The sequence below is a fragment of the Sinocyclocheilus grahami genome, unplaced genomic scaffold (genome assembly GCF_001515645.1).
Source record: "Sinocyclocheilus grahami isolate Dianchi unplaced genomic scaffold, SAMN03320097.WGS_v1.1 scaffold1250.1, whole genome shotgun sequence".
Taxonomy (NCBI): domain Eukaryota; kingdom Metazoa; phylum Chordata; class Actinopteri; order Cypriniformes; family Cyprinidae; genus Sinocyclocheilus; species Sinocyclocheilus grahami.
The window spans coordinates 159,554-170,722 of NW_015506429.1; the positions used below are offsets into that span (position 1 = coordinate 159,554).

The 11,169-nt window shown below is 38.7% G+C and overlaps 1 protein-coding gene across 1 annotated transcript in view; it reads left to right on the forward strand.

The window, feature by feature from the left end:
• Window positions 1–10,793, forward strand: part of fancm (FA complementation group M) — a 53,252-nt gene extending 42,459 nt beyond the window's left edge. Inside the window, exons 19-25 of the mRNA XM_016254457.1 lie at window positions 339–410; window positions 484–585; window positions 706–859; window positions 1,463–1,569; window positions 2,031–2,417; window positions 4,681–4,996; window positions 10,304–10,793. Coding sequence (XP_016109943.1) covers window positions 339–410; window positions 484–585; window positions 706–859; window positions 1,463–1,569; window positions 2,031–2,417; window positions 4,681–4,996; window positions 10,304–10,779 — 1,614 coding nt within the window. The 3' untranslated portion in view covers window positions 10,780–10,793. The remainder of the gene's footprint in view (window positions 1–338; window positions 411–483; window positions 586–705; window positions 860–1,462; window positions 1,570–2,030; window positions 2,418–4,680; window positions 4,997–10,303) is intronic.
• Window positions 10,794–11,169: the final 376 nt, after the last annotated feature.

The following is an 11,169-nucleotide window of genomic DNA, read 5'->3' on the forward strand; positions in this document are numbered from 1 at the left end:
GTATAGTTTATGCGCATTTTTTCTTATCGGATAAAAAGTTTATCATACTCAATTGTGTGCGTACGTTTTTTTTATGCACATTTTTTACAATTTGTGCACATCTTGGCGTTTCCATCCACCGTTTTTTTTTTATGTGATATTCCAAAATGCGCATAAAAATAGGTGGATGGAAGCATGACTAGTGTTTATTTCTATTCATCTGCATGCTCTTCGTTATTTATTATGTCGGGAAAACAACAACAGCAGCTTCTTATTTTATTATTGATACTTTGCACCAGTTTCCCAGGAAGTGACGTGTGTGTGTGTGTGTGTGTGTGTGTGTGTGTGTGTTCCTGCAGCAGTCAAAGATCTGCAGTGACGTTGATTCTCCCGTTCAAGCTCGTCGGAAATGTGCGGCTGCGTTAAACACGGTACGGCTGCTCACACTGCATGTGTTCGCTGTGCTTTAGCCATCAATTAATTTACTCTCTTTCTATTCTTCAGTCTGAGGACAGTGATGGTGATCTGCTGTCAGATGATGATTTTCAGGACGTCTCCCTTCATCAGCCCAGAGCTGTAGAGCCGCGTCACGTCAGGAAGCCTCATGTACGTCAAGTTAAGTCAAGTCACAGTTATTTATAGAGCGCTTTCAAATGCAAATACGTCACATGATCAAATCATACGGACAGAGCGTCAGGTGTTAGATTATCGTCTTGTGTCTTCTAGAAGGTCCGTCGCGAGGGCCGGCAGTTTCTGGATGAGGAGGCCGAGCTCTCTGAAGATGAAGATGTTTCCTCCGATGAAGATGAAGGAGATGAACATAACCACTCGCTGCAGGGGTTTGTGGTGAACACGACTCAATGCTCTCAGGGTCTGAACGGTGAGATTCACTGCTTCTCCATCTGAAGCTCCACTGCCACAAACACCGCCGCTCAGACGATATTCAGCAAGGACGCATTAAACTGATCAAAAGTGCAATAAAAACATTTATAATGTTACATTTCAATTTCAAATAAATGTTGTTCTTTTGAACTTTCTATTCAGCTGTGAATCCTGAAAAATAAAATGCATCACGGTTTCCACAAAAATATTGTGCAGCACGACTGTGTTCAACATTGATAATAATCAGAAATGTTTCTGGAGCAGCAGATCAGCATATTATACTGATTTCTGAAGATCATGTGACACTGAAGACTGGAGGAATGATGCTGAAAATACAGCTGCGCATCACAGACATACATTACAGTTTAACAGAGATTCACAGAGAAAACAGCTGTTATACATTGTAATATTTCACTTTTTTACTGAATTTTTTATCAAATAAATGCAGCTTTGGTGAGCATTAAAAAAAAAAACATTAAAAAATCTGACCGACCCCAAACATTTGAATGTATTTAATCTCTCCCTATAATAAATGTGCTTCTCAGATTAAATATTAAATGAGATTTATTTTAATTTCTATGTGTCGTCTTCTCATGGTCAGACTCTGAGATGCAGGCGTTCTATCTGAAGTCTGTGAGGAGTCCAGCGGTGCAGAACCGGGACCGAATGACGTATAAACCCAAACATAGCGTGGATATCTTCTCACAGGTGAGCTGCTGTATTAAAGATATTGAGACTCTCAAACATCAGCTGTTGAAAACACATCATGACAACTTGTTTTGGTTTGTCATTAGCTATGCTTCCATCCAAAGATTCAAATTTAACTTCTGCGCAAAAACATCGCATAAGACATCTGCGAATAAAGCACCGTTTCCATCCAACGAGTCAGAGAACAAAACCGTCACTTCCTGATAAACTGGCACTAAATATCACTAAGAAAAGTAGGAGAAGCCACTGAATATAATAATTTGCGCCTCAGAGCGAGCAGACGAAACACAATAAATGCTGTCACTGCTTTCAGAGTTTTTTTTATGTGCATTTTTAGAATTGATGCACATCTTGGCGTTTACATTCAACATTTTTATATGCGCATAACAATAGATGGATGGAAGCATAGCTATTGAGTCAGTTTTAATGGAGACTCCGTGTTTGTGCTGCCGGTGCTTCAGATCCCAGAACAGGACGAGACGTACGGCGAGGACAGCTTTGTGGTTCATGGGAGTGAGGATGAGGAGGGTGAGAGTGGCGGTGATGAAGAGCCTGTGGAGGTGATCCATGAAGACTCGTACGTCGACGGGAGGAAACAGTACGCCACGCGCCGCAGAGTCCAGATCAGAGGAGTCCAGTCAGAGAGGAACGGGCAGAGCAAACGCTCGCGGATCATCCGGGTCCAGGACTCCAGTGAGGAGGAGGAAGAGCAGACAGGCTCTGTGTTTACAGACCCGCAGCGTCTCCAAAGCGCCTCCGGACCGACGGATCGAGACGACAGGAAGCGGCAGAGACTCAGCGATCAGGCGGCGCTGTCAGACGAGCTCGACTTCCTCCCGGAGAAGCAGGTGAGAATCACATGAGCTCACAGCAGCTATGTTCCCAGATCAGTGTGTTTCAATTAGAGCTGTAACCTAATTAGGGCAGGGCAACATGAGTCAAGTAACTTCCTCTTTCATATATTTATGAAAAAAAAGGAAGTTATTTTCCAAGTGCAGCACATATGTGACCCTGGAGCACAAAACCAGTCATAAGGGTCAATTTTGTGAAATTGAGATTTATACATCACGTGAAAGCTGAATAAATAAGCTTTCCATTGATGTATGGTTTGTTAGGATAGGACAATATTTGAAAATCTGGAATCTGAGGGTGCAAAAAAATCTAAATATTGAGAAAATCATCTTTAAAGTTGTCCAAATGAAGTTCTTAGCAATGCATATTACTAATCAAACATTAAGTTTTGATATATTTACGGTAGGAAACTTACTAAATATCTTCATGGAACATGATCTTTACTTAATATCCTAATGATTTTTGTCATAAAAGAGAAATGTATAATTGTGACCCATACAATGTATTGTTGGCTATTGCTACAAATATACCTGTGCTGCTTATGACTGCTTTGAATGTAAAACAAATTCACTTCTTAAATATCTTTGCAGAACAGATGAAAACATGAACGCAAAAATTGTACAAACTTGTCTTAAACATATCATATCCACATACAAAATATATCATATGTGTTTAGAAATAATATAAAATTGCCCAGCCCTGTGTCTAATGATATGATGTGTTGATGCAATACGTAAAAAATATTAATATATATTTTTAAGATGCCATTTTGACACTTTTATTAGCCACATCTGCATCATCAAGCTGTCGTCAAATATTTCATATCTTTATTATATCTTTATACAGTATATACCTTTATGTATTTATGTATCGATTTTTTTTATGTATTTTTTCCACAACTGGAGAACCTCATTTTGTTGTGTTTACATTTTAGAGGAGACTGAAAGACCTTGACATTTGTATGTTTCACAAACCAATGATGAGCTTCATCAGATGCTTGATGATGATATTATTTAAGAAAACTAAAGTGCTTTTTTTCTCGTTAATGTCACAAATGGGACACAGGATTTGCAGTTTTCAGAGAGTTCCATTTAAATGATAAAGTGATCGTTCACCCAAAAATGAAACCAAACAGTTGACGGTAGCCATTGACTTCCATAGTATTTTTTTTCCTTATTGTGAAAGTCAATGGGTACCGTCAACTGTTTGGTTCCCAACATTTTTCAAAATATCTTCTTCTATGTTCAACAGAAGAAACTCCAAATACAGGTTTGGAACAACTTGAGGGAGAGTAAATGATGACAGAATGTGAACGATTCCTTTGTTTTATTTTGGTTGCATTTGTGATCTAATTAAAAATTTAAATATTTTTCAAATATATCATCACAGCTATGTATCCATATCGTATAGTTATAGTTTGGAATCGTTTAAAGCAGCTCGTGTGCAGCTGACAGAGACGTTACTCGCGCTGTTTAATGTGTTTGAGATGTGCTGTCTTCCTGAATGCAGAACTTACATTTCACCGGTATTATTCTGCGTCTGTAAATGTTAGAAAGTCATGGAAATATTTCCATTTTTCTGTCAGGAGTGCATGAGCCTTCTGCTTTGGGATTCTCCGCTAAACTTCACAGACTTCAGTTAACCAAGCACAATAATTCTATAAAATATATATTTTGCTGAAATATGTGTAGTTGGACAATAATGTGACATTTGTAGAATTTTAAACCAACTAGTAAGTGTATTTTTATGATAGCACTGACGGTAAAGTGAATGTTATTGGGTAATCGAGTCTGTGCTTTTGTTCTAATTTATTTTCATTTTTAGTTTAGTGAATTTAACTTCTGCTTTAAAAGCCTTATTTTTGTTTTTAGATTGCAATGTTAGAATGAAATGTGATTTTGACCCTTTTTTGCACATAATATATGCCTACATGGTTACATTCACTTTGTTTTCATAGCCTTTAATATGTATTGTTTTGTTGAACATATTTATTTATTTTTTTTATTGTAGCGGAATACAAAAATACCGAGATATATACGACCGTATATCGCAAATCAGCCAAAAAAATACAGAGATATGAATTTTTGGCCATATCGTCCAGCCCTAGCCAGTGCAGTTAAATCAGTAATAAGAGTGAATATTAATTCTTTTAAACCCCAGTTTGTATCGTGATGAACCGTCTGATTTGCATGGTTGAAACGCTCCTCGTGTCATGAGCTGATCTCAGGTGTCTGATGTGTGTTGTGTTCGCGTCTGCAGGGGACTGCAGTGACTGCGCAGACGCAGATCCCGCCGGCCGCAGACGCTCCTCTGAGAGTGCTAGTGGACAGCCGCTGCATCAGCGGGGGGTCAGAGGTCGTGTCCCGTCTGCGTCTGCGACACGGCCTGCAGGTTCACGTCTGCTCTCTGATCAGCTCAGACTTCATCGTGAGCAACCGCATGGCAGTGGAGCGGCAGAGCGAGTCCGAGCTCGCCAGCGTCCAGAACCGCAGACGGCTGCAGGACAGAATGCAGGGGCTGCAGGCGGCGTTCGAGCGCGTGTGTCTGATCATCGAGAGAGACCGCGCCAAACCTGGTGAGAACATGTTTACACCATCAGAAGCACTTAAAGGATAAGTCCACTTCCAGAATAAAAAGTTCCTGATAATTTACTCACCCCTATATCAACCAAGATGTTCATGTCTTTCTTTCTTCAGTCGCAAAGAAATAGTTTTTTGAGAAAAACAAAGCTAGAGCAAGCCCAGCATTTGAGGTTAAAATTTAGATTTATTTTTTTTTTCAGAAAATGACCGATCGTTTCGAAAGATAAGGCCCTTATTCCTCGGCTGGGATCATGTAGAGCTCTTTGATGCTGCATTGAAACTGCATTTTAGACTTTAAATGATTGGCCACCATTGAAGTCCACTATATGGAGAAAAATCCAGGAAATTTTTATTCTGGAAGTGGGCTTATCCTTTAAAGCAGGGGTGCCCAACCCTGCTCCTGGCGATTGACTGTCCTGCAAAGTTCAGCTCCAACTCTAATCAAACACACCTGCCTTTAATTTTTAAGTGATCCTAAAGACCCTAATTAGTTGCTTCAGGTGTGTTTGATTAGGGTTGGAGCTGAACTTTGCAGGACAGTCGATGGCCAGGAGCAGGGTTGGGCACCCCTGCTTTAAAGGATGAAATAAATTCAATATCTATTTTCTAAATGCATGTTTTTGATCTTATTGTGAAAGTTTCATCCATGCATGTTTTGTTTTTTTTTACCTTGTTTTAATCAAAATGTCATAACAGTGAAATGTCAGGTTTCTCTCGGGCGACGTGTGCCTTTTTTCTGGAGAAGACAAAAGCTGAAACAAATACATTAAGATGATTTTAACTAAAATACGAGTCCATAATAAGGCTTCTTCCAGTGAAAAAGTGTTCTGGTCTGAATCAGGAGAGAAATCTGCACAGATCAAGCAGCGTTTACAAGCCAAAAGTACGGTGGCCGAGAGAGCTCAACGCACTGCAACTTCAGAAAGCACATGCAAATAGAAAAAGCACCAGCAAATTAAGAAAACATCTTCATCAGTTTGACAACACGTGCTGCAAATCCCCACAACAGAAAAAAAGAAACACGCAAGTACATACCACAACAAAATTAAAAAACTTTTTTTGCTGTATTGATTACCATTTGTATAACCACAGTTGTACAAATACTATGGTTAGTGTAGTAAATCCATGTTTAATTTGTGCATGGTTCAACTATAGTAACCATTTTTTTGTTTTTATACAGTATAATAAATGTATTTAATTAATTAATTTTAATACCATAGGCTATGGTTGATATTTGTAAGGGAAGTTGTAAAAGTAAGTTAGCCAGCTTACATAACCTTTCACAGTTACAGTAATTGTATATTTCATTAGCTTATTTAGGCTAATAATATATATTTAATGCACATCCGATATACCGATATTTTTCAACTCATTTTGGCCGATACCGATATATTTCCTTTGTTTGGAAAAAACACCAAGTCTCTCCTCTGCAGAGATTATAAACTAATTATTTTTTAAATTTTGGTTAGTTTTTAACAAAAACTTAATTGCTAGAATAAAAAAAAAGTTATTTTATAATAAGAGTACATTGAAAGCTTTGAAAATAACTATAAATAAACTATAAACCAATTACTGCATTTTTTTTTCTTCAGGCAGATGCAGGTAACGTTTTAATTGAAATTTTAACATTTAGATGTAGATGGTCTACAGCAAAAGAGTTGTAAAATTTCTGAAAATCTTTTCATAATCTGCTTGGAAAAAATATATCACACGTTAATGAATAAATCTTTATATATAAAAATAATTTAATTTACAAGTGTCGTGTTTGTGATTTTATTCATGTAAGCTATAGCTTCTGACCTTTAAATCAAAACATACTAATGACTTTGACATAAATTACTGCTTTATTTAATCGAACCCAATCTTAATGTTATTTGTGTATTTTACTTTCATTTTAATACAAGTAGGCCAACAGCGCCCCCAAGTAAATAAAAGGCCTTACCGGATGGGCATTAGGGTTAGGGTTAGGAATAGGCCATCTGTTGACTCTATCACACACCAGACGCGTCATTCTGTGTTTGCCTAATTGCTTTCTCAGATTAAATATGGCGATCCAAAACAGTGAATCTAATCACCATTCTGACAAAAGTTTGCTTCAAGAATGACCGCACTGCTGACATGATTGTATTGCTAGCACACCCTGAGCACATGTAGTTTATTCATCTTATCGGCAGGACATATTGGCATAATTTTTCATGGGCCGATGCCGATGTTTACATTTTAAGCCATTCCAAACGTTCCAATATACCGATATATTTCCTTTGTTTGGAAAAAACACCAAGTCTCTCCTCTGCAGAGATTATAAACTAATTATTTTTTAAATTTTGGTTAGTTTTTAACAAAAACTTAATTGCTAGAATAAAAAAAAAGTTATTTTATAATAAGAGTACATTGAAAGCTTTGAAAATAACTATAAATAAACTATAAACCAATTACTGCATTTTTTTTTCTTCAGGCAGATGCAGGTAACGTTTTAATTGAAGATTTAACATTTAGATGTAGATGGTCTAAAGCAAAAGAGTTGTAAAAATTCTGAAAATCTTTTCATAATCTGCTTGGAAAAAATATATCACACGTTAATGAATAAATCTTTATATATAAAAATAATTTAATTTACAAGTGTCGTGTTTGTGATTTTATTCATGTAAGCTATAGCTTCTGACCTTTAAATCAAAACATACTAATGACTTTGACATAAATTACTGCTTTATTTAATCGAACCCAATCTTAATGTTATTTGTGTATTTTACTTTCATTTTAATACAAGTAGGCCAACAGCGCCCCCAAGTAAATAAAAGGCCTTACCGGATGGGCATTAGGGTTAGGGTTAGGAATAGGCCATCTGTTGACTCTATCACACACCAGACGCGTCATTCTGTGTTTGCCTAATTGCTTTCTCAGATTAAATATGGCGATCCAAAACAGTGAATCTAATCACCATTCTGACAAAAGTTTGCTTCAAGAATGACCGCACTGCTGACATGATTGTATTGCTAGCACACCCTGAGCACATGTAGTTTATTCATCTTATCGGCAGGACATATTGGCATAATTTTTCATGGGCCGATGCCGATGTTTACATTTTAAGCCATTCCAAACGTTCCAATAACATCGTGCATCCCTAGTTTCATCTTTCTTTCTTCGGATTGTGGCCGATGTTTACATTTTAAGCCATTCCAAACGTTCCAATAACATCGTGCATCCCTAGTCTTGCCTTTTTTTTGGGATTGTGGCCGATGTTTACATTTTAAGCCATTCCAAACGTTCCAATAACATCGTGCATCCCTAGTCTTGCCTTTTTTTTGGGATTGTGGCCGATGTTTACATTTTAAGCCATTCCAAACGTTCCAATAACATCGTGCATCCCTAGTCTTGCCTTTTTTTTGGGATTGTGGCCGATGTTTACATTTTAAGCCATTCCAAACGTTCCAATAACATCGTGCATCCCTAGTCTTGCCTTTTTTTTGGGATTGTGGCCGATGTTTACATTTTAAGCCATTCCAAACGTTCCAATAACATCGTGCATCCCTAGTCTTGCCTTTTTTTTGGGATTGTGGCCGATGTTTACATTTTAAGCCATTCCAAACGTTCCAATAACATCGTGCATCCCTAGTCTTGCCTTTTTTTTGGGATTGTGGCCGATGTTTACATTTTAAGCCATTCCAAACGTTCCAATAACATCGTGCATCCCTAGTCTTGCCTTTTTTTTGGGATTGTGGCCGATGTTTACATTTTAAGCCATTCCAAACGTTCCAATAACATCGTGCATCCCTAGTCTTGCCTTTTTTTTGGGATTGTGGCCGATGTTTACATTTTAAGCCATTCCAAACGTTCCAATAACATCGTGCATCCCTAGTCTTGCCTTTTTTTTGGGATTGTGGCCGATGTTTACATTTTAAGCCATTCCAAACGTTCCAATAACATCGTGCATCCCTAGTCTTGCCTTTTTTTTGGGATTGTGGCCGATGTTTACATTTTAAGCCATTCCAAACGTTCCAATAACATCGTGCATCCCTAGTCTTGCCTTTTTTTTGGGATTGTGGCCGATGTTTACATTTTAAGCCATTCCAAACGTTCCAATAACATCGTGCATCCCTAGTCTTGCCTTTTTTTTGGGATTGTGGCCGATGTTTACATTTTAAGCCATTCCAAACGTTCCAATAACATCGTGCATCCCTAGTCTTGCCTTTTTTTTGGGATTGTGGCCGATGTTTACATTTTAAGCCATTCCAAACGTTCCAATAACATCGTGCATCCCTAGTTTCATCTTTCTTTCTTTGGATTGTGGCCGATATTTACATTTTAAGCCATTATCGGTCGATTCCAATAACATTCTGATAACATCGTGCATCCCTAGTTTAATCTTTCTTTCTTTGGATTGTGGCCGATATTTACATTTTAAGCCATTATCGGTCGATTCCAGTAACATTCTGATAACATCGTGCATCCCTAGTTTCATCTTTCTTTCTTTGGATTGTGGCCGATATTTACATTTTAAGCCATTATCGGTCGATTCCAGTAACATTCTGATAACATCGTGCATCCCTAGTTTCATCTTTCTTTCTTTGGATTGTGGCCGATGTTTACATTTTAAGCCATTATCGGTCGATTCCGATAACGTTCCGATAATATCGTGCATCCCTAGTTTTGCCCTTTTTTTTGGATTGTGGCCGATGTTTACATTTTAAGCCATTATCGGTCGATTCCGATAACGTTCCGATAATATCGTGCATCCCTAGTTTTGCCCTTTTTTTTGGATTGTGGCCGATGTTTACATTTTAAGCCATTATCGGTCGATTCCGATAACGTTCCGATAATATCGTGCATCCCTAGTTTTGCCTTTTTTTTTGGATTGTGGCCGATATTTACATTTTAAGCCATTATCGGTCGATTCCAATAACATTCTGATAACATCGTGCATCCCTAGTTTAATCTTTCTTTCTTTGGATTGTGGCCGATATTTACATTTTAAGCCATTATCGGTCGATTCCAGTAACATTCTGATAACATCGTGCATCCCTAGTTTCATCTTTCTTTCTTTGGATTGTGGCCGATGTTTACATTTTAAGCCATTATCGGTCGATTCCGATAACGTTCCGATAATATCGTGCATCCCTAGTTTTGCCCTTTTTTTTGGATTGTGGCCGATGTTTACATTTTAAGCCATTATCGGTCAATTCCGATAACGTTCCGATAATATCAATCATCCCTAGTTTCATCTTTCTTTCTTCGGATTGTGTGAATGTTCCTGAGAATGTCGTTCTGATCACGTGATGTCTGTGTGCGCATGTTGTTCTCAGGCGAGATGGTGCGAGTGTTTCAGCGCAGCCGCTGTTACGACGGGACGTTGGCGGCGCTGGTGAAGGCCGGCGTGCGGCTGCTGGTCAGCAACGGTCCAGACGACACCGCCGCTCTACTGACCGAACTCGCACAGGTGGAGCAGAGGAAAGGTCAGGCCATCAGCGTGCCCCTAGAGGTCAAAGGTCACCGGCAGCAGGCTCTCCAGTTCTACCTGACGCTGCCTCACGTGAGCTACGTCAGCGCGCTGAACATGTGCCATCACTTCAGCTCCGTCAGTCACATGATCAACAGGTGCGCTCATTCACATCCGATGCTCCTGAACAGCAGGTGTGCTTTATTAATGTGCGTCAGGGCCGTAACCACCATATCCCCCCAAATAATTAGAAATGGCCAATCTGTCCCCCCAGTATCTGAAACTCGTGCACTGATCTGCTGCACTCCATTACGCAGCGCTCTGTTTTTAGTAGGGATGTAACGATGAACCACAAGCCGGTTGAAAATTGATTACAATATGTGACGATTCAAATCGGTTGAGATGCTTAGCAAATCGCGATACAATTGGAGTAGGAGTTTATATGAATGTATCGCTGAGGGGAACTGACTGTTCATAAGCACAGCTCTGCTTTGTTTACAGCGGTAACCCAGGAAACACTGTATCATTGCTGTTCATGAGCGCCACCTGCTGGTAGAGAGTGAATCTGCGTCTCATTCAGCTCGTCTGCCGTTTCTTTCAGGTTTTATGTATAGTTTCACAAAACTAAAGTCAGACCAATCTGTTTTTGATTCAAATTTCGAAATTATAAGTCTAATTTAGATTAAAAACTGCTCATGTTGCATGTGTGCAGCATCTTTGTTTGGATCGTGA